This window comes from Gopherus flavomarginatus, chromosome 23 (genome assembly GCF_025201925.1).
Source record: "Gopherus flavomarginatus isolate rGopFla2 chromosome 23, rGopFla2.mat.asm, whole genome shotgun sequence".
NCBI lineage: Eukaryota > Metazoa > Chordata > Testudines > Testudinidae > Gopherus > Gopherus flavomarginatus.
In genome coordinates, this window is record NC_066639.1 from 3,259,006 (window position 1) to 3,284,457 (window position 25,452).

Consider the following 25,452-nt stretch of genomic DNA (forward strand, 5'->3'; position numbering starts at 1 on the left):
TCTCTTTTAAGACCAAGGATAATAAGTCAGAACCAGTTCTGTGTTTGATGAGTTTTTGCTGCTTCTCCTGCATTAATTATCTCTGAGCAGTTCATGATTCTCTCTAACATTGCAGTTCTCCTCAAATACTTGCTGAATAATTACTGTCACTGTTGTTGGTCTGGAGCTCATCTGAGAGCACTTGATTCAGGTCATTCAATGTCTGAAATTCAAGATCCAATGGTTAGTTTGAAAATCAGGGCTCTGGGGGCCTATTCCCAACTCTGCCTCTGACTGGCTGTGTGACCTAAGACAAGTCAATTCTCCTTTTCTCAGCCTTAGCTTCTCCCTCTTTCAAGTAGGGATAATAATGATCCGCTCCTACCTACCTCACGGTGCATGGAGGCAGGGCTGGCTCTAGGTCTTTTTGCAGCCCCAAGCAAAACAAATTTGGCTGCCCCCACCCCAGCCCTGGCCTGGGCTCTCCCCTCCACACACCCGTGCTGCCCCAGCTCTGGGCTCTCCCCGCCCACCAGTGCTCCCCCACCCACACACCCCCCTGCCGTCCCAGCCCAGCCTGACTGGCTGTGTGACCTGAGACAAGTCAATTCTCTTTTTCAGCCTGAGCATCTTCCATCTTTCAAGGAAGGGATAATAGTGATCTACTCCTATCTACCTCACAGTGGGTGGAGGATGGGGATCCATTGGAGAGTGTCACTAGGAGTAGGGCATAATATGAGGTGTCCTATCACGTTTACTCAGAGAGATTAGCACATAATAGAATAGCTGAAACAGTCTATTTTATTTGTTTTTTTTATTTTGAAATTGGTAAAAGCAGCAACGACTTAGCTCAGACTGAAGCATCTGATCTAATGTTCGAGCTTTAAGTGTCTCCTCTTTGCATGTGATGAGACAATTTAACACACTGTGACAAGCAGGAGATGCTTTTGTTTTGCAACAAAATACTGTTGCAAAGAACTTTCATCCCGCTTGTTATGATTTTGAGAAACAAACCGGTCTAGTCTGAATGAAATTTCCCCACCATCTCGATTCCTGGGCTCTATCCCTACCTCTAGAGGAGAGGGGGACGGTTTGTCCCTTAGAACAGGAGTCAGGACCAGTGGCTTCTCTTTCTGGCTCTGCCACCACCTTTCTGTGTATGCCTTTGGGTAGGTCACTTCCCTTCTCTGTATCTCAGGCTCCTCCCCATCTGTCCAATGGGAACAGGGACAGTTCTCAAACTCTGGACAGTTGTGAACCTGAGTGAGATAAGGGGCATTAAAGCCCTGTGTGAAGGAGAAAGGGGAGTTTCACAATGTTTAGCACCAAGGAATTCTAAAGTTTGCTAAAGTGTCTTGTTTGCAGAAACAAGAAATGGTCGGGGCCTAACTTCTTTAAAGCCCATTCAGGGATGTGAGTCCCTGTCTTTTAGGTACCTGGGGTTCTTGGCCAGCAGGAGAGAAGAGGTTCCTGCCTCCAGTTTTTGGGCCTAAACAAACCAGGTGTTGTGCCCAGTTCTCGTCTGAAATCCCTGAAAAAGAACATCTTCCCATCCATGAACAAGACAGGACCTAACATGCTAGTTATATTTTAATAAGACAAAAGCCTCCTCAAACCCAGTGTCACAATCACTGGAATGATTTTGCCTTGATATTTTACCGGCCGCAGACACAAAGCGAGTCAAATTACAGTTTCTGTTCGGAGTCAGTGCACACACAAGAATTCGGAGGCTTTTCATTCCTTAGGTTCTGCTGCCATTTCATTTCTGTCCTCTTCCAAGATTTATCATTGTGCAAAGCAATGTTTGGCCTTGGGAGTGTCCCCTCTGGTCCTACCTGCCGCCTATGGGCAATTTAAAAAGGGCCCAGAGATCCCTGCCACCACCACCACCAGCACAAGGGGGCTAAGGCAGTTTTCCTGCTCAGCCCTCGCTCCGTGTGGCATGCCACCCCCAGAAGCAGCTGGCACGTCACTGCAGCCCCTGAGGGTGTGGGGAGGTCTCCCCGAGTGCCAACTCTGCCTACTGTGGCAATGGGAGCTGTGGGGTGGAGTCTTCTGGCAGCGGTGCACAGAGACACTCCCAGCCCTCCTGCTTAGAGGCTGCTTCCAGAGAGGGGTGCGCATTGCTTTAGTGAAATGCCTGAGGTAAATGCTGCACCCCTCACCCTCTCCCTGCACCCCTCACACCCTGCTCCAACTCAAACCCCATATCCGCACCCAAACTCCCTCCAAGACCCTGCCCACCACACCCACTCCTGCACCCCAACCCTCTGACTGAGCCCAGACCCTGCACCCAAAGTCTTTCCCAGAGCGCAACCCCTCTCCCTCCCACACCCAAACTCCCTCCCAGAGCCTGACACAGACATGGGGTGGGACAGGACTTGGTCCCATTCTGGGAACCACCAAAAATTATACAAACCTGCCACCTCTGTCCAGCCCAACCTTCTGCTGATGCACCTCAGCCCACACTCGTGCAGGGTTTGAAGCTTTCATTGTTTAAATGCCAGGACACTGAGGGATTTCAGCTCCCCTTTGCCCAGAGGGAACCTTCACCCCACTCCCAACCAGGTTCTTGTCCACGGGATCACTGTAGGGGGGCTGGGTCCCTCTGGGTCTTTTTTCTCTCTAGGACAGGCCAGGGTGCAATAACTGGGGCATCTGAGCACCCAGGACCTTCTGTGGGGCTGCCATTCCCCTTCCCCTTCCCCTTCTGTGGTCCCATCTGTCACTGACTCCAGCCTTTTTTCTATCCATCGTCAGCACCATCCCAAGCCAGCTGCACCCGCCTCAAAAAGTCAGTGTCCCCTGGTGGGTGTAAATCACTGACCTCTCTCCTCTCTGAGCACTGACAGCCCCTCTGTTTCCTTGCCTCTCGGGCTGTGCAGATGGGACCTTTCCCTCCAGTGCTGGAGGATTCGCCCTTCTCATCTACCATTGTCCCAAGCAGCACCGCGGGTGAGAATCTTAAACATAGTGAGGTGACTTAGGAGCAGAAACTCCCCCAGGACCTTCCATGCAATTTTCCCTTGCCCCTCAGTGAGCAGGATTGAAGCTCAGGCATGGAGCCTGGTGGGCCACATCCCCTCTGGGCATGAGCAAAGCAGCAGGGTGTGAAAAAGAGCCTGGAGATGCTGGGGATTGAACCCAGGACCTCATGCATGCAAAGCATGTGCTTTACCACTGAGCTACACCGCCACCTTGGGCAGGTTCCTGCTCTGAGGGTCAAACCTGCTGTCCTGGAGGTTGGTGGCTCATGGGGGACACTTTGCAGCAGGGCAAGATTCTACACAGCAGAGGAGGCAAGAGAGAGTGCATGCCCTGGACCCAGGGTGCAGCGATACAAGACTCAGCCCTCATACTGCATTGGCTGGGTGCAGGGGTGAAAGTAACTTACAGGACTTACCGGTACTGTGGGAGTCCTGAGGGGGCGTGGCATCATCCAGAAGAGGCGTGGCCTCTGAAGAGTTAAAGGCCCTGGGGCACCAGCTGTGGCTGGGAGACCCAGAGCCTTTAAATCAACCAGGGGCTCCTAGCTGAAGAGGTCGCTGGGAGCCCCCCCGGGGACTCATGGGGTAAATTAAAGGGCCTGGGCCTCCGGCCACCAGGAGAACCCCGAGCTTTGCGGGGCTGGGGCAGGGATTTAAAGGGCCCAGAGCTCCTGCCACTGAGGGGAGCAATGAGACCTTTAAATCCCAGCCCCAGCCCGGTCACCAGAGCCGCGGCCGGGATTCAAAGGACTCTGGGCTGCCTGCAGGGGCTGGGAGCTCTGAGCCCTTTAAATCTCAGCTGCAGCTGGGATTTAAAGGGCTCTCAGCTGCCCGCAGCCGCGGGGAGCTCTGAGCCCTTTCAATCCCGGCCCCAGCCCGGCCGCCAGAGCCCTGGTCATGGGCAGTCCAGAGCCCTTTCAATCCCCGCCGTGGACACCGGTGCGGTCCAACACGGTGTACTGGCTCTTGCTAGTACGCCATAGCAGACTGGTCCGGCTTACTTTCACCTCTGGGTGGGTGGGTGGTGCTGCAATCCCCTGCTAGAAAGTAATGGTGGTGGGGGACTCTGTGAGCAGCTCAACACCCAACCCTGGTGGCAGACGCAGTGTGGGGGACTCCAGGTGTTTCTAGGATCCACGATTTCCACCTGCCTGTAAAATCCAGCTTTCCCCAGCACATTCACTGCAGTGCAATTGGGTCAGTGTTTCCATGGCTACACAGCAAAGAATCGCTCCCAGTTTCCTCTCTATCTGCAGCAGGATTAGTCTGTGTCGGTGGTTAATGAGGCGGATCTTGTAGTTTGTTATTCATTCCCCACTTTGATAATTCAGACAGTCCCTTTCCTACTCAAATCCCCAGCACCTCAGTGACCCTGGTAGCAGGGGTTGGGTTTTCCCTGAGGGCCTGAGATTTTCAGGGGTCTTTTTCCCTTCAGCTGGAGTGAACTCAGCTTTTCCCCATCCCACACATTCCATGAAATGACAACAGCAGCATAAAGAAAGAGGGGAGGGAACATCTCATGGCCAGGGCTGGATGTGCCCAGGGCCCACCTGCTTGGCCATTGTTTCCATGGAATTTGGCCCCCTGCTTTGCACAAGGGACAGAGAAAGATCTTGCTGTTCCTGTGTCTGTGCAAAGAAAATTGTGCTTCTGTATGAAAGAGAGGTGGGAAATGGCCCCATGATGGGACAATATCCTCAGGATTTAGACCTAAGGACTCAGGTTGAGAACTGATTTAACTCCACTCATCTGGGATTTAACAAATTCCCTTCCACGGAGACACTGGGAACTTGTGACCTTGATCCAGACTCTCTGCAGCTTCAGGCTGCTTTAACTCCTGGTAAAAACCTGAACTTGATTCCAAGAAGGGAGAGAGGAGAAGCCTGAAGTTGCCTTTGGTCCAAGGCTGGGATCTCCTGGATGGGTAGAAACGTCCTTCCCTGCTACCAGGGAACAGCAGCTACTGGAGACATAGCAGAGCTCAGAGGAAGGGGGATTGTTGAATGCACTTTATGCGCACAGGGCCCCACTAACTCTAAATCCCCCACTCTAGCAGGAACTTAGAAAGTCAGACCTCAGACAATGGCAGGACTGGGCTTTGAAAAAGAGATTCGTTTTTCCTCCCCGTCATGAGAAAGAAAGTAAGAGCTGGCAGCTCTGGTGCAGAAAACCACTTTTTCCTCCAGCTGCGGAGCTTCCAACCAGATGCAGACGACTGGTGTGTCCTGAAGGGGGGGGGCACAATGTCAAGGTTCAGCCCCATCCCCTTGCAATCAACAGCCCCCCCAGCTGTGAACAGTGCAGGGAGAGGAAGCAGCAAAGACAGCCTCTCTCCACTCACCCCTGCAGCAGCTGCTGGACAGGGAGGGGGCCTGGCAGCACCACATGATGCAGCAGGCGATAGCTAACCCAGGTGCGGCACATGACCCCACACACTTCCTCTGCCAGTGTTGCCTCTGAAATTAGGAACACTGGTGAGTTCAGGGCACAGCTGCACACCCAGAAGAAAGCCCAGCACGACACACCCAGGGTGAAGGGGGTGCTAACGCCTGGCATCAAACCAGAAACCTTTAGATCTTCAATCCAATGCACTCCCAGCTGAGCTACTTTGGCAAGGACCAGGCCCACCAGGAAGGCTTAATACATGAGCTGCAGCACATGCTGGAAAGATTTAAATCTGGATGTCACAAAGCAGGAGCCAAGCAGTGGACTTGGCCCGGAGGGGCAGGCTGGGGTTTCCTATATCCCATTCACTCAAGCCAGCACCTGCCCCCTCACAAGCTGTCACTGGCACCCCCAGGTCGGCAAGAAAGGAGCAGCGGTTCTCACTGGAACAACCTCACCCACAGCTTGCAGGCTCCTCCCAAGCCTAAAAGGGAAAACCATCTTTCCAGAAAGCAACTGACTAGGACTCATCATTCTCAATAGAACATCTCTCCAGTCAGCAATGGCAAATGCAAGATGGACATCGCTTGCTATTTTAGCACTTGGAAATGTCATCAACTAGTCTCTGGATCTCTCGAATGCTGCGCTTCAGCTCATGGGGGAAAGGTGAGAGAAGCGACCTTTCAGCTAAAGGCCTGGGGTTAACATCCTAACGCTGTCTCCTACTGTAACACTACTTAATACTGGCCAGCCCTGTGCTGGTGACAGTTAAATTGCTAGGTGTTAGTACATTTCAGTTACTGTCAAAATTAAAAAGTTTCTATATGCTTAGAGGAAATGAATTTGTTTTATTTGCTTATATGTGGCATGAATAAATACAGGTTTACAGAACCTAGCCTGCAAATTTAGCATCTTATATGACAGAGAAAGTCATGCATCGAAATCATAAAGTGAGCTACAAATGCAATGAAAAATAAGATATTCAAAATTTTAACATGGGGGGGGGCACCGAAGACATGTCTTGCGTGAGGTGCCCCTTGGTCTAGGGGAGGCCCTGTCAGGGAGAACAGGAGTTAGTGTCACATGCCTATTTTCAGGCTGTAATCTGTGGGCACCCTGCTCTGCGGGAGGGATCGTGGTAGCCCAGACTCAGGGCTGGAACAGACCCCTGATTGAGGGGGTGGCTGCATGGTTTACAGCGCTCTGATGTCTCAGACAATGTGTCTCTCTCAAAGCCTCAGATCTGTGTCCCCAGAAGGCTCCTGTGCTGCCTCCGCTCCTTTCACCTTCTACAGCAAGGAGCAGCAGCAAGGGTCAGGGATGAGCCATAGGCACTAGGTGGGGGGCAGAGGCTTCAGGAGCCCAGAGTGTTTGCCTGTCTGGGCATTTTGGCTGATACCTCAGGGACACATTGTGAGGCAGAATCCCAGGCATCTGTATGAAAGGAGCATAAAGACGTAAGAGCAGCCAGACTGGGTCAGACTGGGTCCATCTCGCCCAGTGTCCTGTCTTCCCACAGCGGCCAAAGCCAGGCGCCCCAGAGGGAATGAACAGAACAGATAATTATCAGGTGATCTATCCCCTGTCACCCACTCCTAGCAAACAGAGATTAGGGACATCTTTCCTGCCCATCCTGGCTCAGAGCATGTCCTCCATGAATTGATTTAGCTCTTTTTTTGAGCCCTGTTATAGTCTTGGCCTTCACAAGATCCTCTGGCAAGGAGTTCCACACGTTGACTGTGCATTGTGTCAAAAAATACTTCTGTTTGTTTGTTTTCAATGTGCTGCCTATTAATTTCACTTGGTGACCCCTAGTTCTTGTGTTATGAGAAGGAATAAGTAACACTTCCTTATTTACTTTCTCCACACCAGTCATGATTTTATAGACCTCTATCATATTTCCCCTTGGTCATCTTTTCTCCAAGCTGAAAAGTCCCAGGCTTATTATTCTCTCTTCATATGGCAGACACTCCATACCCCTTTTCTGAACCTTTTCCAATTCCAATACATCTTTTCTGAGATGGGGTGACCGTATCTGCAAGCAGCATTCAAGATATGGGCATACCATGGATTTATACAGCGGCAATAAGATTTTCTCTCTTATTTTCTATCCCTTTCCTAATGATTCCCAACATTCTGTTCGCTTTTTACCGACCACTGCACACTGAGTGGATGTTTGCAGAGAACTATCCACAGTGACTCCAAGATCTCTCACTTGAGTGGCAACAGCTATTTTACATCCCATCATTTTATATGTAGAGTTGAGATTGTGTTTGCCAATGTGCATCACTTTGCATTTATCAGCATTGAATTTCATCTCCCATTTTGTTGCCTTTTCACCTAGTTTTGTGAAATCTCTTTTTAGCTCCTCACAGGCTGCTTTGGACTTAACTATCCTCTGTAGTTTTGGATCATCTGCAAATTTTGGCACCTCTCTGTTTAGCAGATCGTTTATCAATATGTTTACTAGTCCTGGCCCCAGTATAGACACCACTAGGTACCAATTTGCATCCTGAAAATTGACCATTTATTCCTACCCTTTGTTTCCCAGCTTTTAACCAGTTATTGAGCCATGTGAGGACCTTCCAGAGGTGAAAGTAAGCCGGCATGTTCTGGTATGGGGTACTGGCAAGAGCGGGTACGCTGTGCCAGCCCGGCCTGGCTTTCCCAGTCTGGTGATTTAAAGGGCCCAGGGCTCCCTGCAGTGGCCGGAGCCCCAGGCCCTTTAAATCACCTCCTGAGCCCCCCTGCCGGAGCCCTGGGACCTTTAAATCACCTCCCAAGCCCTTCTGCTGGAGCCCCCGGGAGCAAATCACTGCCATAAATGCTGCTCTCTCCTGCACTAAGAACACAGAGCAGGGGCGGTGGGAGCTTCCTTACAGTGGGGTAGGGGCACCATTGTCTGAACTGTGGCACTCTCATGACACCCCTTCCCCAAGGAACCACACTCACACCACCCCTCCCCCTGAGGCCACCCCCAACAGAACGCCTCTTCCTCCCAAGACTCCACCCTTCCCCCCACCTCCATCACTTGTCCTAACAGCTGGTAAAGAGTGGTGGGGCCATGACCCCCTAACCCCCTGTTCCAGCACACCTGACAAGAGCTAAGCAGGCCGCAGCGTGCATGTATGACAGAGGCTGCTGTGCTGTGCTGAGCTGAGCCAGTGAGGGCTGTGCCCATCCCACTTCCTCAGGACTGGTTGCTCGCAGCAGCTGTCTGAACTTAGAGACGGTGTGGGCACACGAGTGACCAACACACTCACTCTTCCCCAACACACACACTCCCTTCTCCCCCCACACACAAACACATTGCAGTTGAAAAGCAGATGGCAATCTAGTAGGATTCCCATGGAACAATGGGATAGAGAAACCTGCATCATGTGATGCTGTACCAGCCTGTGAGGCATTGCAAACCCTTCCCAAAGCACCTGCAGCCAGTTGCACAGCTACCCACAGTGCACTGCTCTCTGTGGCCATCCAAGAGTCTAGCCTGGATGTGCTCTGGTAAGACAAGAGGCATAGTGTGGACATGCAACAGCTGTTTAATTCAAACACTTTAAAGCCACATTATCCAATAGTGTAGATATAGCTTGAGAGCAAGACAATACTCAACTCTGTTGAAACTAAAGGACCACAACTTCCTCCGTAGTTGACAGGATTTGAAGCAGCGTGGGGAAACCCCAATGGATTTCTAGCCCATCACCTTAACCACTCAGCCACAACTACTTGCTCAAGATGTGTCTCTCACTGCACTCTAGTTCTGTTCTCATTGAGTGATCAATTCCAGATGTTCCCTCAGACCAGCTTCCACAACACACACACTGCTGTGCCATTGTGTAAGTGTGTCCCTGGCTGAACTGCAAGAATTCCTGCTCATTTCCCTTCTGGTTGGAGCATGAGGAGAGTGTGTTTGTGGTCAATGACGTTCCTGTAGATTGTTGTCCATTTCCTGCCTTGATCATTCAGACAGTTCCTTTACCATCATATCCCCAGCACATCAGTGATTGCAATAGCAGGGGGCAGGTTTTCTCTGGGGCACTGAGATTTGCCTAAGGGGTTGGTGGCTCCTTTCTTTCCTCACCCTGGAGTAAACTCGGCTTTTTATTCCATCCTTGATGTTTCAAGGAATAACAAGAGATGACTGAGCAAAGAGGTGGACAGGGCGAGTCTCAGGGGAGGGGCAGAGAGGTTTGGGCAGGGTGAGTCCCAGGGGAAGGGTAGAGAGGTGGGGGAAGCAGGAAGACCTTGGGGTAGGGAGTGGAGAGGCACAAGGAGGCCTTCGGGGAGTAGAGGAGCAAGCAAAAGGTGGACCAGCAGGCGTCAGCCAAAGAGGAAGAGCAGGGGTGGGAAATGGCCAAATGGGAGTGAGGGCAGAGCACAGGTGGGGCCTCAGAGGGAGGAGAATGAGTCAAAGAGGTGGAGTGGGTAGGTCCACCCAGAGGATTCAGAGAGCCTGAGGCAAAACAATTTTGAGGGCCCCTTCCATAAAAAAAAGTTGCAATACTATATTCTCATGGGATCCCTGCAGGGCCTGGGGTAAATTTCCCCACTTGCCCCCCCTCTGGGTGACCATGCCCTCAGCCTCTCCTCGTAAGTCCCCTGCCCCCTAATCATTTTTGTTGCCCTCCCCTAGACTCTCTCCAATTTGTTTCTGTAGTAGTGGGAGGGCAAAAACTGGACACAATGCTCCAGATGTGGCCTCACCAGTGCTGAATAGAGGGGAACAATCACTTCCCTCGATCTGCTGGCAATGCTCCTACTTATCCAGCCCAATACAACCAGTTACCCATATTGAATGCAGACCCAGCAATATTTGGTCAGATGGTTACTGTCCATTCAGGAGGTTCTTTCCTACCTAGTCATAAAGAATGAAGAGGCTCTAAGCAGAGAGGAGAGAGCTGTCCCGTCCGTGCAGTTAATCCATCTCCCAGAGAGGTGGTAGCTATATCATTGGGGGAAGTTATGTGGTGGGTGTGCAAGCTGTGGTGTCTCCATGTATCTATAAGTTTAATCAAACCCCATTTTTAAAAGCACTGTGGTCTGGGAAAAGAACAGGAGATCTCTGAGGCAGGGCCTGTCCTTCAAAATCTTTAAGATCACTGACTTACCCCCACAGCAGTCGTGGGGGTATAGCTCAGTGGCAGAGTGTTTGACTGCAGATCAAGTAGTCCTTGGCTCTAATCCCAATGCCCCCTTTTAAACCTCTTCTTTCACCAAAAATAATTACATTTCCATTATGTTGAGGAGTTCCACTGAATAGGGATCCCTGAAATGAATGGAAACACTCAATATTTTCCTGTACAAATGCATAAAAACCTAGCAAACATGTGACTCCACTGAAATCAGTTCCAATCCTCTAAAGGATTAAAGAATCCTTACTGAGGTTGCAGGGAAAAAACCATCCAGATGTGTAGAAAGAATAGTAAATATGGCAGGCGACCAGCTTGGCTTAACAGTGAAATCCTTGCTGATCTTAAATGCAAAAAAGAAGCTTCCAAGAAGTGGAACATTGGAGAAATGGCCAGGGAGGAGTATAAAAATATTGCTCAGGCATCCAGGAGTGAAATCAGGAAGGCCAAATCACACATGGAGTTGCAGCTAGCAAGAGATGTTAAGACTAACAAGAAGGGTTTCTTCAGGTATGTTAGTAACATGAAGAAAGTCAAGGAAAGTGTGGGCCCCTTACTGAATGAGGGAGGTAACTTAGTGGACAGAGGATGTGGAAAAAGCTAATGTACTCAATGATTTTTTTGCCTCTGTCTTCACAAACAAGGTCAGCTCCCAGATTGCTGCACTGGGCAGCACAGTATGGGGAGGAGGTGACCAGCCCTCTGTGGAGAAAGAAGTGGTTCGGGACTATTTAGAAAAACTGGAGATGAGCACGTCCATGGGGCCGGATGCGCTGCATCCTAGGGTGCTAAGGGAGTTGGCGGATGTGATTGCAGAGCCATTGGCCATTATCTTTGAAAACTCATGGTGATCGGTGGAGGTCCCGGATGACTGGAAAAAGGCTACTGTAGTGCCTATCTTTAAAAAAGGGAAGAAAGAGGATCCAGGGAACTACAGGCCAGTCAGCCTCACCTCAGTCCCTGGAAAAATCATGGAGCAGGTCCTCAAGGAATCAATTCTGAAGCACTTAGAGGAGAGGAAAGTGATCAGGAACAGTCAGCATGGATTCACCAAGGGCAAGTCATGCCTGACTAACCTAATTGCCTTCTATGAGGCGATAACAGACTCTGTGGATGAGGGGAACGCAGTGGATGTGTTATTCCTTGACTTTAGCAAAGCTTTTGATATGGTCTCCCACAGTATTCTTGCCAGCAAGTTAAAGAAGTATGGGCTGGATGAATGGACTGTAAGATGGATAGTAAGCTGGCTAGATCGTCAGGCTCAATGGGCAGTGATCAATGGCTCCATTTCTAGTTGGCAGCCGGTTTCAAGCACAGTGCCCCAAGGGTTGGTCCTGGGGCTGGTTTTGTTCAATATCTTCATTAATGATCTGGAGGATGGTGTGGATTGCACCCTGAGCAAGTTTGCAGATGACACTAAACTGGGAGGAGTGTTATATATGCTGGAGTGTAGGGATAGGATACAGAGGGACCTAGACAAATTAGAGGACTGGGGCAAAAGAAATCTGGTGAGGTTCAACAAGGACGAGTGCAGAATCCTGCACTTAGGATGGAAGAATCCCATTCACTGCTACAGACTAGGGACCGGATGGCCAGGCAGCAGTTCTGCAGAAAAGGACCTAAGGGTTACAGTGGATTAGAAGCTGGATATAAGTCAGCAGGGTGCCCTTGTTGCCAAGAAGGCTAATGGCATTTTGGGCTGAATAAGTAGGGGCATTGCCAGCAGATCAAGGGATGTGATCATTCCCCTCTATTTGACATTGGTGAGGCTTCATCTGGAGTACTGTGTCCAGTTTTGGGCCCCACACTACAAGAAGGATGTGGAAAAATTGGAAAGAGTCCAGCAGAGGGCAACAAAAATGATTAGGGGTCTGGAGCACATGACTTATGAGGAAAGACTGAGGGAACTGGGCTTGTTTAGTCTGCAGAAGAGAAGACTGAGGGGGGATTTGATAGCTGCTTTCAAGTACCTGAAAGGGAATTCCAAAGAGGATGGATCTAGACTGTTCTCTGTGGTACCTGATGACAGAACAAGGAGTAATGGTCTCAAGTTGCAATGGGGGAGGTTTAGGTTGGATATTAGGGAAAAGCTTTTTCACTAGGAGGGTGGTGAAGCACTGGAATGGGTTACCTAGGGAGGTGGTGGAATCTCCTTCCTTAGAAGTTTTTAAGGTCACCCTTGACAAAGCCGTGGCTGGGATGATTTAGTTGGGGATTCGTCCTGCTTTGAGCAGTGGATTGGACTAGATACCTCCTGAGGTCCCTTCCAACCCTGATATTCTATAATTATATGACTAGATGCTCTAATGGTCTCTTCTGGCCATAAAGTCGACGCATTTCTGAAATACCGAGTGTAACATTGGGAACAGCGTCTGATGTTTTCCTGTCTAGCCGGCTTGCTGCCTAGAACGAACGGTCTTTGAGTGGGGTGATTCACAGGGAGTAGCTCAAACCTCCAAAGTGTCTGGCCAGGGAAGGACATTAGCACAGCAAGGGAGGGGTGTGGCAGTGACATCAAAAAGACCTTTTGCAGCACCTCAGACTATTGGTCAAAGGTGATAGGGCGGTGGTGACCTCACAGAGAGATGCTGACATCAGCCAGGCAGGACAGGGGCAAGGGGCCAGGGAAACCTCAGAGACCCCTGTGGCCTTGCTTCAGCAAGTCTCCTTCTCCAAGTCTCTCTTTGAGGACTGAGAGAGTATTCGGGTTCACAGACGTGAGCACCAGGAGGAACCTCTTTCGAGTTTTCTCCTTCTCTTGTAGTGATTTTACTAGAAAACAGCCGTCCGTGTTTAGAAGATAAGAGCCTCCTGGAGGTTTGAAACCTGTTCAGTCTGATCCATCTGGTGACAGCTGAATTCTAGGCATGGAAAACACGAGCTTAAGGAGGCAGAATATTATTCCACACCTGGGATTTTGTCCCTTAGAATCACTGGGGACATTAGGGTTTGTCCTTTCTGTTTCACCGTTTCCTCCATCCCTCCCTCCCTCCTTTCTCTTTGTCTCTTGCTTTTCTCCTTTCTCCTGTTCCCCTCCCAACACTAGGAGACGTGTGTGTGTGTGTGTGTTTTTCAAGGGAGTGCTCTACAGCTCTCACTGTGGAGAGTCCAGCCAAATATGTCGGGCTGAAATAGTGCTCAGGCAGTGATCCCCACCAGTGACCTGGGCCATCTTTTGGACTCTCTGGTGAGAACCCTCAGCCTCCCGTTCTCAGTCTCTACCCTGGTTGCCTGAGCAGGGGGTTATTGACAGGGAGGAGACTCAGGTCCTTGTTGGTCTCTTTTAAGACCAAGGAAATAAGTCAGAACCAGTTCTATGTTTGATGAATTTTGCTGCTTCTCTGCATTAATTGTCTCTGAGCAGTTCATGATTCTCTCTAACATTGCAGTTCTCCTCAAATACTTGCTGAATAATTACTGTGCACTGTTGTTGGTCTGGAGCTCCTCTGAGAGCAATTTATTCCGGTCATTGAATGTCTGAAATTCAAGATCCGAAGGTAAATTTGAAAATCAGGGCTCTGGGTTCCTATTCCCAACTCTGCCTCTGACTGGCTGTGTGACCTAAGACAAGTCAATTCTCCTTTCTCAGCCTTAGCTTCTCCCTCTTTCAAGTAGGGATAATAATGATCTGCTCCTACCTACCTCAACACACTCACCCTTCCCCAACACACACACTGTCTCTCCCCACACACAAGCAGTCTCCACACTGCAGTTGAAAAGCAGCTGGCAATCTAGTAGGAGGCCCCTGGAACAATGGGATAGAGAAACCTCCATCACTGAAAGTGCAGCCATAAAGACAGCACACAGCAGCCTTCCCTAGCAGGGGTTGGAGGTCGAGAAGCGAGATCATCCGAGCTCCCTGCATCCAGGTCACTTTCCTCAGCTGGGCTGCATAGCGGGAGGGCAGAGAGCAGCAGCTTCTGATGCTCCCCTCACAGCACAGCCCAGGTGGGGAAAGTGACCAGGACACATGGAGCACATAGTGCTGCTCCTCGCTCTCCCCAACCATCTGAGGAAGGCAAAAGTAAATCTTGTCTTCATGGGCTGCTCGCAGTGACGTCCTTTTTCTGTGCCACAGCTGAAAAAAACATCCCACACAGAAAAGCAGGAGGCCAAAAAGAAACCTAGCAGCTGCTGAAATAGTTCAGTTGGGAGCGTACTAGACTAACAGGCTCTTCTATCCCCCTTTGTGCAGGGGTGGGATGTTTTCTGAAAGTGCAGCAGTGCCTTTAACTGCCACGAGTCCCTCATTTCAGGCTATGTGGCAGGAAAAGACAGCATGGGCTTCTGCACCAAGTTGGCCCACCTGACCTTTCATTCTTCTCTTGCCCTTTCTCAGCAAGGGAAAGAAAAAGCAGCTCTTCCTCAAGCTGGAGTCACAAGGGCGACGTAAGGATGACTTCCTGAGTGCCGGCTCAAGTCCTCTGCTCTGCCAGCTGACCCATCAAAGGGCTGGCACCACTTTCTCTAGGTTTCCCCATCGGTGTGTGCCAGGCTAGTAACACTTTAGCTCTATCCCTTCACTTTTCCATTATACTAACAAACCCATCTGGCTGGGCAGAAGCAACATACAATTTCTTTGTTCACACATATTAATAAGGATGTAAGAGACACATCCTGGCTTGGCCTGCCAGTTCTTCCTTGCAAGTCTTGAGGGAAATGGGGAACATCTGTACTTTGGAATTTGCAGGTGTTGTCCGGGGCCATCAAATAGAACAGTTGCAAATACTTTCTTGAGGCAGGCACCATGGCTTAGCTGGCTAAAGCAGCTGTTTAATAAACAGGAGATCCTGGGTTCAATTCCCAGTGGTGCCTTGTTGTACGGCTTTTGTCTCCTCGCTCATATTTTCCTGTGTCTTTCTGGGAAGCAGAGACCACCTCCCTTGGCAACACAAGTAATTGCTTGCTAAAGAAAAGGCTTCTTTGGCGAGAAGCATTGGAAAGAATGAAATCACAAGCCTGGAGTTGATGAAAAGGCTGCTGTGACTGGTATTAGCATGGTGGTTGCTTTGACTGCAATTGCTGCAACATGAGATTCTGTGTCCCATGTCCTTGTGATTTGCTGGGGATGTCCACACACAGATGTCATGTCACCTTCCTTTTGATTGTCACTGATGAAAAATGGAGCAGCTGGGAGAAAAGTCCCAGTCAGCGGCACCGTGGCTAAGCTGGCCAAGGCACCTGCCAGGTAAAGTGGAGGTTAGAGATACAGCTCTCAGTGGTGCTTTGCCAAATGTGTCCGCTCTTCCCACCTTTTGGTCAATCCTTTGAGGAAACAGAGAAGACTGCCTCTGCCTTGCAATGCAAATGCTTGCAAAAGAAACCGGTCATTTTTTCTGACACGTGTCAGAAGGAGGCACCTAAGAAAGTCATAGTTGCTGGGATTCCCATCTGTGAACACAGGACAGATGAGAATCCCAGCATCTATCCGCATGCCTCCAGCTGTGTGCCCAGGGTCAGCTATAGCTGTGATTGGCTGATGGAGGGATGGGTTGGAGCAGCTGGACAGAACTGTGCTGTGCTACACAGAGAGGTGCATGTGAAACTTGGGAGGCCAATTCTGCCTCATTTCCATGCTGAGTGTTGTAGGCTTTGTCAGTAAAGCTGCCCAAGGGTGTGTTCTTGCCATGGGGGTTGTCAGAACTCTGGGGGCATATGTTTGCGTGAACTGTGGGGCTTAGTGAGGGGTAAGTGAAGGCAGTGACTCACAAGGAAAACTCAGGTTGAGGGCAAGGGTTTGGTAACACTGTGCAAGTCTCAGATGGTCTGTGTGCAGGAGGCTCAGTACTGGAGAGCAGCCCAGGGGTAGGAAGCTTCTGTTTGCTATAATGGAGTTGAACCTGAATATTATCATAGCAAAGAGAAGATGTTAGACATTCTGTTGTACTGCTCTGCAAATCAACGGTACTGGCCTCTGGGCGCTATCCCACAGTGCACCATTGTGACCACTCTGGACAGCAATCTGAACTCGGATGCACTGGCCAGGTAGACAGGAAAAGCCCTGAGAACTTTTGAATTTCATTTCCTGTTTGCCCAGCGTGGCACAGGTGGTGATGCTGTCCCAAATCCAAAAAGAGCTCCACTATGGACTGTACGGGAGATACTGGATCTGATCACTCTATGGGGAGACAAATCTGTTCTATCACAGCTCCGTTAGAGAAGACGAAATGTCAAAGCATTTGAAAAAATCTCCAGGCTATGATACAGAGTCCACAGCACAGTGCTGCGTGACAAGCGTAATGGAAAGCCAAAGAATCAAATGGATGCTCACGGAGGGAGGGAGAGGGTACTGAGGACTCCAGCTATCCCACAATTCCCACAGTCTCTAAAAAGCATTTGCATTCTTGGCTGAGCTCCCAGTGCTTGAAGGGTCAAAAACATTTTCCCGGGTGTTTCAGGGTATATGTCATCAATTTACACCCTTCCGCCCCCTGAAAGAAAAGGGAAAAAAAAGTTTCTCGCCTTTTTTCAATGTCACCCTATGTCTACTGCATGCTGCTGGTAGACGAGGTGCTGTAGCACTGAACACCAGCATCCTCTTCCTGGTGGCAGATGGTACAATATGACTGCTATCCATTGTCATCATCAGCCTGTGAGTGCTCCTGGCTGGCCTCGGTGAGGTCAGCCGGGGCATGTGGGTAAAAATGAGAATGACCCCTGGTCATTCCTGGCAGATAGTACAGAACGGCTGGTAACTGTCTCCATCATAGCAACTAGAGGCTGAGCTCCATCAGCCCCTCCCTGCCCTTTCAAGTCTAATGAAAAGATTCTGTACTGCCTGGACTATCATAGCAGCAGGAGGCTGGGCTCCTCTCCCTCCCACCGTTTAATGTCCTGCCTGGACTATCATAGCAGCTGGAGGCTTCCTCTCCCTCATTTTATCTCACTAAGAAGTCGGTATTTCTCACTCCTGAATTCTTTATTACTTCATTACACAAATGGGGGGGACACTGCCACTGTAGCCCAGAACGGTTGGGGGAGGAGGGAAGCAACAGGTAGGGTTGTTGCAGGGGCACCCCCTAGAATGGCATGCAGCTCATCATTTCTGCGGGATCTCTGGGGCTCTGACACGGAGCGGCTGTGCTCCCTGGTTCTCTAGTACACTTGCCTCATATTCTAGGCAGGACTGTGACTGCCCTGCTCCAAGCAATTTGTCCTGAATTGATACTCTCAGCAGTGTCCTGCCAGAGGCCAATTGTTACAAGGGTCGTCTGGGATTACAGCTGGGAACTCTCTGAAGCTCAGGATGCGCTTCCTCAGCTAGGGGACGTATGTAACTCACACACCTCCAGGGTGCGGTGCTGTGTCCCAGCTAGTGGCACCAAGATCACTTAGAGGGAGAGAGAAAACGAGTCTTTTCTACAGTCTTAGCTAGCAGCCAGGTGGCTTTTAGTTCATGCTGTAGAGGCCCATGCACTAAGCTCCTGAGTTCCCACTTCGACCTCACCCACTGACAAGTTACCAACCCAGATCTGTCAGCGTAACTGAGACAGCTGCTGCCCCAAGAAGGAGAAAGCTGCCATGACATGCCCAGCTGAGAAGAAGTGCCAAGCAGTGAGCTGACACTCGTCAGAGCTTCCTGTGATAAACTGCAAACTTTGGACAATAGCAGGGTGGTAGGAAGTGTTGCCCTCAGAGTGGCCTGGGTCAGAGCCCATGGGAAGCCCTGGGCTCCCCTGCCATCTGCTGCACTCTCCTGTCCCGCGGGACCAAAACCGTGACCACTAGGCGACATCCCCACGAGCAAAGGCCATCACCAGGCATCTGTCTTCGAAAGTTTGCAGAGGATGTGGAGCAGAAAGGGCAGAGAGGATGAGGATGGCTCTTGGGAAGAGGGAGGGAGCCTTATGAGAATGTCTTGTTTACCTCCATCAACCCAATGATCAGATCATTGATGCCTAGAATCTTCCCTGACGTGTTGTAATTGATTGGATCTAGATTTTAAAATGGGTACCACATTTGCAGATGGAGAAATGTCAGCGAGTTGAGTGGAAGGCCATTGCAAGCTCAGCTAATTATGCAACGTGGCTTATGCCCCATCTAACAAGCTCCTTAAACAACAGTTTCCAATTTTCATTTACATTGTTCTGTTAAGTGTTTTTCTCCAAAACACTTTCACTAATCATTTTGATCGCCTTGGGAAAGTTAGCCCTTTCAGTGCACCAAATATAAATATTGCTGGTGGGGACTGCCCTCTATTGGTCATAAGAACAGCCATACTGGATCAGACCAATGGTCCAGCCACCCTAGAATCCTATCCTCCCACAGTGGCCAATGCCAGGTGCCCGCGAGGGAATCGACAGAACAGGGAATCATCAAGCAATCCATCCCATTACCCATTCCCAGCTTTCGGCAAACAGAGGTTAGGGACACTTCAAGAACATGGTTTTATATCCTTGCCCATCCTGGCTAATAGCCAATGATGGATCTCTCCTCCATCAACTTATCTAGTTCTTTGGTGTTATAGTCTTGGCCCTCACAGCATCCTCTGGCAAAGTTTCCCTAGGTTGACTGTGTGTTGGGTGAAGAAATACTTTCTTTGGTTTGTTTTAAACCAGCTGTCTATTCATTTCATCGGGTGACCGCTAGTTCTTGTGTTATGAGGAGTAAATAACACTTCCTTACAGATCCAGACTAACACGGCTACCTCCTGATACTTCCTTATTTACCTTCTCCAAACTTGTCATCATTTTATAGATATCTATCCTCGTCCCCCCTTAGTCATCTCTTTTCCAAGCTGAAAACTCCCCTCAGTCTTATTAATCTCACCTCACACGGAAACTGTTCAAGACTCCTAATTATTTTGGTTGCTCTTTTCTGTACCTTTCCCAATTCCGATATATCTCTTTGAGATGGGGGACCAGCTCCAATATTCAAGATGTGGGCATACCATAGATTCATAGACAGGCAATATTATATTTCTGTCTTGCTAGCCATCCCTTTCCTAATGACTTCCCAACATTTTGCTCGCTTTTTTGACTGCCGATGCACATTGAGTAGATGTTTTCAGAGAAGTATCCACAGTGACTCCAAGATCTCTTTCTTAAGTTGTAAGAGCAAAATTTTGACCCCATCAGTTTAGATGTAGAGTTGAGATCATGTTTTCCCATGTGCATTACTTTGCATTTATCCACATTGCATTTCATCTGCCTTTTTGCTGCCCAGTCACACAGTTTGGTGAAATCCCTTTGTCACACTTCGCACTCTCTTTTGGACGTAACTAACTTGAGTTGGTTTGTATCATCTGCAAATGTTTCCATCTCACTGTTTTTACCCCTTTTTCCAGATCACTTAGGAGTATGTTGAACAGTGCTGGACCCAGTACAGACCTCAGGGGGACACCACTATTTACCTCTCCATTCTGTAAATCAGAGCCTTTATTTCTTGCCTTGAACCATACCTATCCCAGAGAGGACCTTCCATCTTATCCCATTTTGCTTCAGAGCCTTTGAGGAGAAACCTTGTCAAAGATTTTCTGAAAATCTAAGTATATTATATCCACGGGATCACCTTTATCCACATGCTTGTTGACTCTCTCAAAGAATTATAGTAGATTTCCGAGGCATGATTTTCCTTTACAAAAACCATGTTCATTCTTCCCCAATGTAAGCAGGGGCAGACTCACCTGGTGGCACCTCCTGCTGATCATCTTGGGAATTAGCTCTCCAGATGTCAGAGCGCCCACCGCAGGCCGGTGATCTGCCTTACTGCAGCTGGCCCCGTCACTCCCAGGACTCCGGTGCCCCTTTTAACCTGACAGTACCCCCTGGCAGTACCCCTAAAGTTATGGCTCTCCCCATCCCAGGGGAACCTCCACCCACTATCCCCACTTCACCTCAGTCTTAGCTATTACCCAGTCTCCATCTAGCCCTCATTCACTGGGGCAGACTGCAGTATGAGGCACTCATCACAGGCAAAGGGGGTTTTGGCCCTCAGCTGTTTACTTTAGAGTAATGTGGCCCTTGCCGCTTTACGAGTTGTGCAGGCCTGGATTAGGGTATTGCGCCACCCTGTGAGCATTTCACGTCCCTCCTCAGTTTCACATACCGACACAATTTCCTTTGCTGTTCGTTACCTTTCTGTGTCTCTAGTTTGACCCAGGGCATTCAATTCCATTGAAACCTTCTCTCCTGCAATGGCAATGGTCAGACAGAGGGGACGTGGCCACCTTCAGCAGCTCTGAGAATGAGATAGTTACTCTCCTCTTTCTTCAAGCTGCTGTTGCTATTCCATAAACATGCACCATGGAATAAAAAACTGAGTTTACTCCAGAGTGAGGAAAGAAAGGAGCCACCAACTCCCCGAAATATCTCTGTGCCCCAGAGAGAACCTGCCCCTGCTATTGGAATCACTGATGTGCTTCAGCTACAATGGGGAAAGTATCTGCTCTCATTGGGGTAAAGCTCAGTGGTAGAGTGTTTGACTGAAGATCAAGGGGTCCTTGCTTCAAATCCAAGTGCCCTCTAATAAGCCTCTTATTTTCTTATTTTTATTTTTGAAAAAAGGTAAAACATTTTCATTTCCATTCTCCATTATGTTCAGGAGCTCCACTATACGGGGATGCTTGAAATGAATGTAAACACTCAACATTTCACTGTTCAAATGCATAAAAACCTAGCAAACCTGACCATCAGCTGAAATCAGTTCCAATCCTCTAAGTGTAGAGTTTATGTTTTCATCCATTAAACAAAGCGATCATAGGAATGTACATTTGCAGATCCCTCCTGTCCAGGGCTGTGCTGTGCAGAAGAACAAGAGCCACGTCCAGTTGGGGTTCAGGAGTCTGACAAGCAAAGGCAACTTGGTGCGGGATAAAGTCACCAGCACTTTGGCTCCTTCCCATTCAACCAGCAGCTGGGCCTCCAGAACAAGGCATGAGAAGATGACAGTGGCTGTGAGCAGGAAAATAGCCCCCAAGAAGCTGGATAAAGCTGTCAAGAACCTCAGGAAGGTCACCATGCCCATGTCTAGCATGTACTGACTGCAGCGGGGACCAAAAAGGCAGAGAAAAGCCCTCAAAAGTTCTAAGCTGCCAAGCCCCAGAAGGTGATCAAAATCCTACCTAAAATCAAGACAGGATACGGCTAATGTCATCTCCAAAGCCAGGGCTAAGAAGGTAACACTAAGAAAGAAGTGAAGAGATTTCCATTGGGATGAATCCTGCTCTTTTATGAATCACCATGGACCACTCAAAGAGATCCAAGTCCAGCAGGACAAACAGCCTCATGGACAGTATAATGAAGTGGTGGCAGCGGGGAGACGTGTTTCTCTTCCAGAGGGGAAGTGCTGTGTTTTGTGTAACACCTGCCAGGTGAGTGATGCACTGACAGGGCAGCTGCCCATAGCTCCCATATGAGCTAATTCTCTTCGATCTGCTTCTGCCGTTATTTCAGAGCCTGCACTAGTGGGAGTGTGTCCCTATCACTTCACCAGCTGTAGAACAGGCTCGGTCTGCACCCCAGCTCTGATTAATCCCACTTTTTAATGTATTCCTACTGCGATACTTTCCCAGTTCTCTGCCTCATTCTAACATTCCGGTCAGAGACCGACTATGGGGAGGAATGGACTAATTTGCGTGACATTCAGTAAGTTGCCATATTATGTGACTGAAACCTCTGCTGGAGGTGGGCAGGAGTCTGTTACATACATAAAATAGCTAAGCTTTATCAAACTACCTGCTACACATTCAAACCTTCCTGTACACACACAGTAGAAATTGGGGCACTGAGAAATGGCAACTTGCCTGTAACACAGATCATTGTTTTCTGTACTTCCAGAGGCATTGAAATAGAAGCATATTACCTTTCAACAGCTGCTATTTCATGATCAGCAGCAAAGCCTGTCAATTTACCACCCATAGAGCTGATTGTTTCTAACTGCAGGGTTAGCCAGACCATTCAGTAACATCATCAGTCTGTTTACAAAGCCTTTGGTTAGTGACGAATCATGAGACTTATCCCTTCCTGCTGTAATTCCACTGACTCCAGGGTTCTCTTTCCCCAGTTCTGGTTCCAAGAAAAGAAAGAAATTAAAACAACCTTCAGAACTAACATGCTGTGGGAAAGTGGAAATGTTGATAGCTCAAATTATTCAGTTTCTTCTGTGTCTTGTGTATGTCTATCTGCTTCATGTGTGTGACCGGTGGGGCTTTTTGTTTGCTCCAGGCAGGTTCAACCCTGTCAGATTTGTCTGTGGGGAGGGGCCAGAGAAAACAGACACTCTGGCCTTCCAGGCTGGGGTTAGGCAAAGGAATAACAACCCTGTCCCATAAAAAACAAAATATGTTACAGAAACAGTGGTAGGAACAGTGCTAGAGAAACTGGTTAATAATCACAATGCCCAGGCTTGAAGCAATCGGAAATACAGAATTCAAAAAGCAAAGCTCAGGGGAGATTTGGGGTTATTCTCTGAGCTTAGCCATGTGCTATAGCACAGGGAGCACTTTTGGAAGTCTCTCACCCCACAACTGGGGAAAGGAAAATGATTCTTAGGTTCTAGCACGGATTGAAGGAGGACAGTTATGGGGAATAAGGGACTCCCTCTGACTTACCCTAACTATGTCTGTTGTTACAGAGGAGGAAATGACTTTTTCCCTATCCCTGCCCTGTTCCTGTTCTTTGTTATAGTTCAATATATTTTAAGTGCGGAAAATAATAATAAAAATATCCGCTCTCCAGCACAACCTGAAGCAACATCAGAACAACTGGGAATGAAACAATTTGTTCCCCAAGGGAGAACTCGATGACTAACAATTGCTTTGAAATGGGGGAACAGGATAACCGTGATGCTCAGGGTTAGTTTAGACTAGGAAAAGTGATGGAGTTTAAGTCAGGTCAAGGGGAAAGCTAATGCCAACCACTGCACCTGGGCTGCATCTGCACTACAACTTTTTACATTAAGATGACTAACTTGAGCAGCTAATGTCATGTACAGTCCTAGTGGATGGAAGGCACAGGTAGTTTTTGCCTCAGTGTACCTTGCTGGGATCAAACCTCTCCCCCTACTTGAAACTCATGAACATTCCTGGCTGGAGGGATACACACTCCTATGACTCAAAAGGAAAGGAGTTGATAGAAAAGATTATAGGACTGACCCCAAAGAAGGATGAGCTGCAAAAGGCAGAAGGCGGCATCTTATCTGGTGGAGCTGAGACACCACGGTGAAGACGATGCAAAAATCACTATGTGCGAATTAGCTAATGTGATTTTTTTAAAAAAAATTCGTTTTTGCCAACACTAGTCAAGGGATTTATTACAATTCTCTCTTCTGTGCATTTTCTGATGTCTAATGAGCCTTGAGCGCTGATTGAAGCTTTGCCCGCACTCAGAGCATGTGTAGGGCGTCTCTCTCGTGTGGATTCTCTGATGTCTGATAAGGTATGAGCTCCATCTAAAGCTTTTCCCGCACTCTGAGCATGTGTAGGGCTTCTCTCCTGTGTGGATTCTCTGATGTGTGATAAGGAGTGAGCTCCGACTAAAGCTTTTCCCGCACTCTGAGCATGAGTAGGGCTTCTCTCTTGTGTGGATTCTCTGATGTCTGATAAGGGTTGAGCACTGATTGAAGCTTTGCCCGCACTCAAAGCATGTGTAGGGCGTCTCTCCTGTGTGGATTCTACGATGTGTGTTCAGGGTAGAGCTCAGATTGAAGCTTTTCCCACACTCAGTGCACGTGTAAGGCGTCTCTCCCGTGTGGATTATCTGATGTCTGATAAGGAGTGAGCTCCGACTAAAGCTTTTCCCGCACTCTGAGCATGAGTAGGGCTTCTCTCCTGTGTGGATTCTCTGATGTCTGATAAGGGTTGAGCACTGATTGAAGCTTTGCCCGCACTCAAAGCATGTGTAGGGCGTCTCTCTTGTGTGGATTCTACGATGTGTGTGCAGGGTAGAGCTCCGATTGAAGCTTTTCCCACACTCAGTGCACGTGTAAGGCGTCTCTCCCGTGTGGATTATCTGATGTGTGATAAGGAGTGAGCTCCGACTAAAGCTTTTCCCGCACTCTGAGCATGAGTAGGGCTTCTCGCCTGTGTGGATTCTCTGATGTGTGATAAGGGTTGAGCTACAAGTAAAGCTTTTCCCGCAGTCTGAGCATGAGTAGGGCGTCTCTCCTGTGTGGATTCTACGATGGCTGATAAGGGTTGAGCAGTGATTGAAGCTTTTCCCGCACTCAGAGCATGTGTATGGTGTCTCTCCTGTGTGGATTCTACGATGTACAATAAGGTCTGAGCGCCAACGAAAGCTTATGCCACACTCAGTGCACGTGTAGGGCGTCTCTCCTGTGTGGATTCTACGATGTGTGTTCAGGGTAGAGCTCTGACTGAAGCTTTTCCCACACTCAGAGCACGTGTACGGTGTCTCTCCTGTGTGGATTCTCTGATGTCGGATAAGGTGTGAGCTCTGAGTGAAGTGTCTCCCACACTCAGTACACGTATAAGGAGTCTCTCCTGTGTGGATTCTACGATGTCTGACAAGGGTAGAGCTCCAACTGAAGCTTTTCCCACACTCATGGCACATGTAGCGTGTCTCTTCCAAGTTGATTCTGCTGCTTGTTATAAGGTCTGAGAGGCTACTCAAGTTTCCCTCTGGCCTCCCCTGAGTCTCACAGGCTTCTGTTTTTTCTGGGAGTGCACAACTCCTGGAAACATTCTCTTTGGATCTTTCTGATAACATTCCATGTGCTTCTCTTCGCTCAGCATCTTCCTGATGGGGTTTCTCCTCCTCATTCTCACTCACCATCCCATCACCTGATGGGAGACAGAGAGAATCCAGACACAGGTCACTACCTGCACCGGAAAGAAAGAAAATCTCAGAGAGAGGAATGGAAAAAGGGATGAACAATCCAAAATGTGTGTGGGAGAGATCAAACCTATCAGGAGCTGATTTTCCCCAAAACCTTCCCCAGAGGAGAGAGGAAGGGATCAGTTTTGGTCTGCATCTCACGAGAACACTCAGAGGAAAGTGAGATCGCGGAGCTAC

At 49.0% G+C, this 25,452-nt stretch overlaps 2 protein-coding genes, 1 long non-coding RNA gene and 2 other non-coding genes across 44 annotated transcripts in view; 3 read left to right on the forward strand and 2 right to left on the reverse strand.

Moving 5' to 3' along the window:
• Positions 1–25,452, forward strand: part of LOC127039391 (zinc finger protein 501-like) — a 298,864-nt gene that overhangs the window by 234,670 nt on the left and 38,742 nt on the right. The gene's annotated exons all lie outside the window — the stretch shown is intronic.
• Positions 1–25,452, reverse strand: part of LOC127039339 (zinc finger protein 135-like) — a 1,030,205-nt gene that overhangs the window by 220,025 nt on the left and 784,728 nt on the right. For 13 of the 29 annotated variants that reach the window (XM_050932794.1, XM_050932795.1, XM_050932789.1 and 10 more), the window contains one exon: positions 20,956–25,259. The exons of 14 other annotated variants lie outside the window; for them this stretch is intronic. In XM_050932794.1, the coding sequence (XP_050788751.1) occupies positions 23,716–25,259 (1,544 nt within the window). In that variant the 3' untranslated portion in view covers positions 20,956–23,715. Of the gene's footprint in view, positions 1–20,955; positions 25,260–25,452 lie in introns of those variants that run through there. 2 more of the 29 variants (XM_050932787.1, XM_050932798.1) reach the window with 1 other exon arrangement.
• On the reverse strand, positions 3,103–3,174 carry TRNAA-UGC (transfer RNA alanine (anticodon UGC)). Its single transcript has one exon. It is a non-coding gene; the product is annotated as a tRNA-Ala (tRNA).
• TRNAI-AAU (transfer RNA isoleucine (anticodon AAU)) lies at positions 15,222–15,295 on the forward strand. Its single transcript has one exon. It is a non-coding gene; the product is annotated as a tRNA-Ile (tRNA).
• Positions 17,840–19,076, forward strand: LOC127039520 (uncharacterized). Its single transcript, XR_007771098.1, has 2 exons — positions 17,840–18,103; positions 18,209–19,076. It is a non-coding gene; the product is annotated as an uncharacterized LOC127039520 (long non-coding RNA).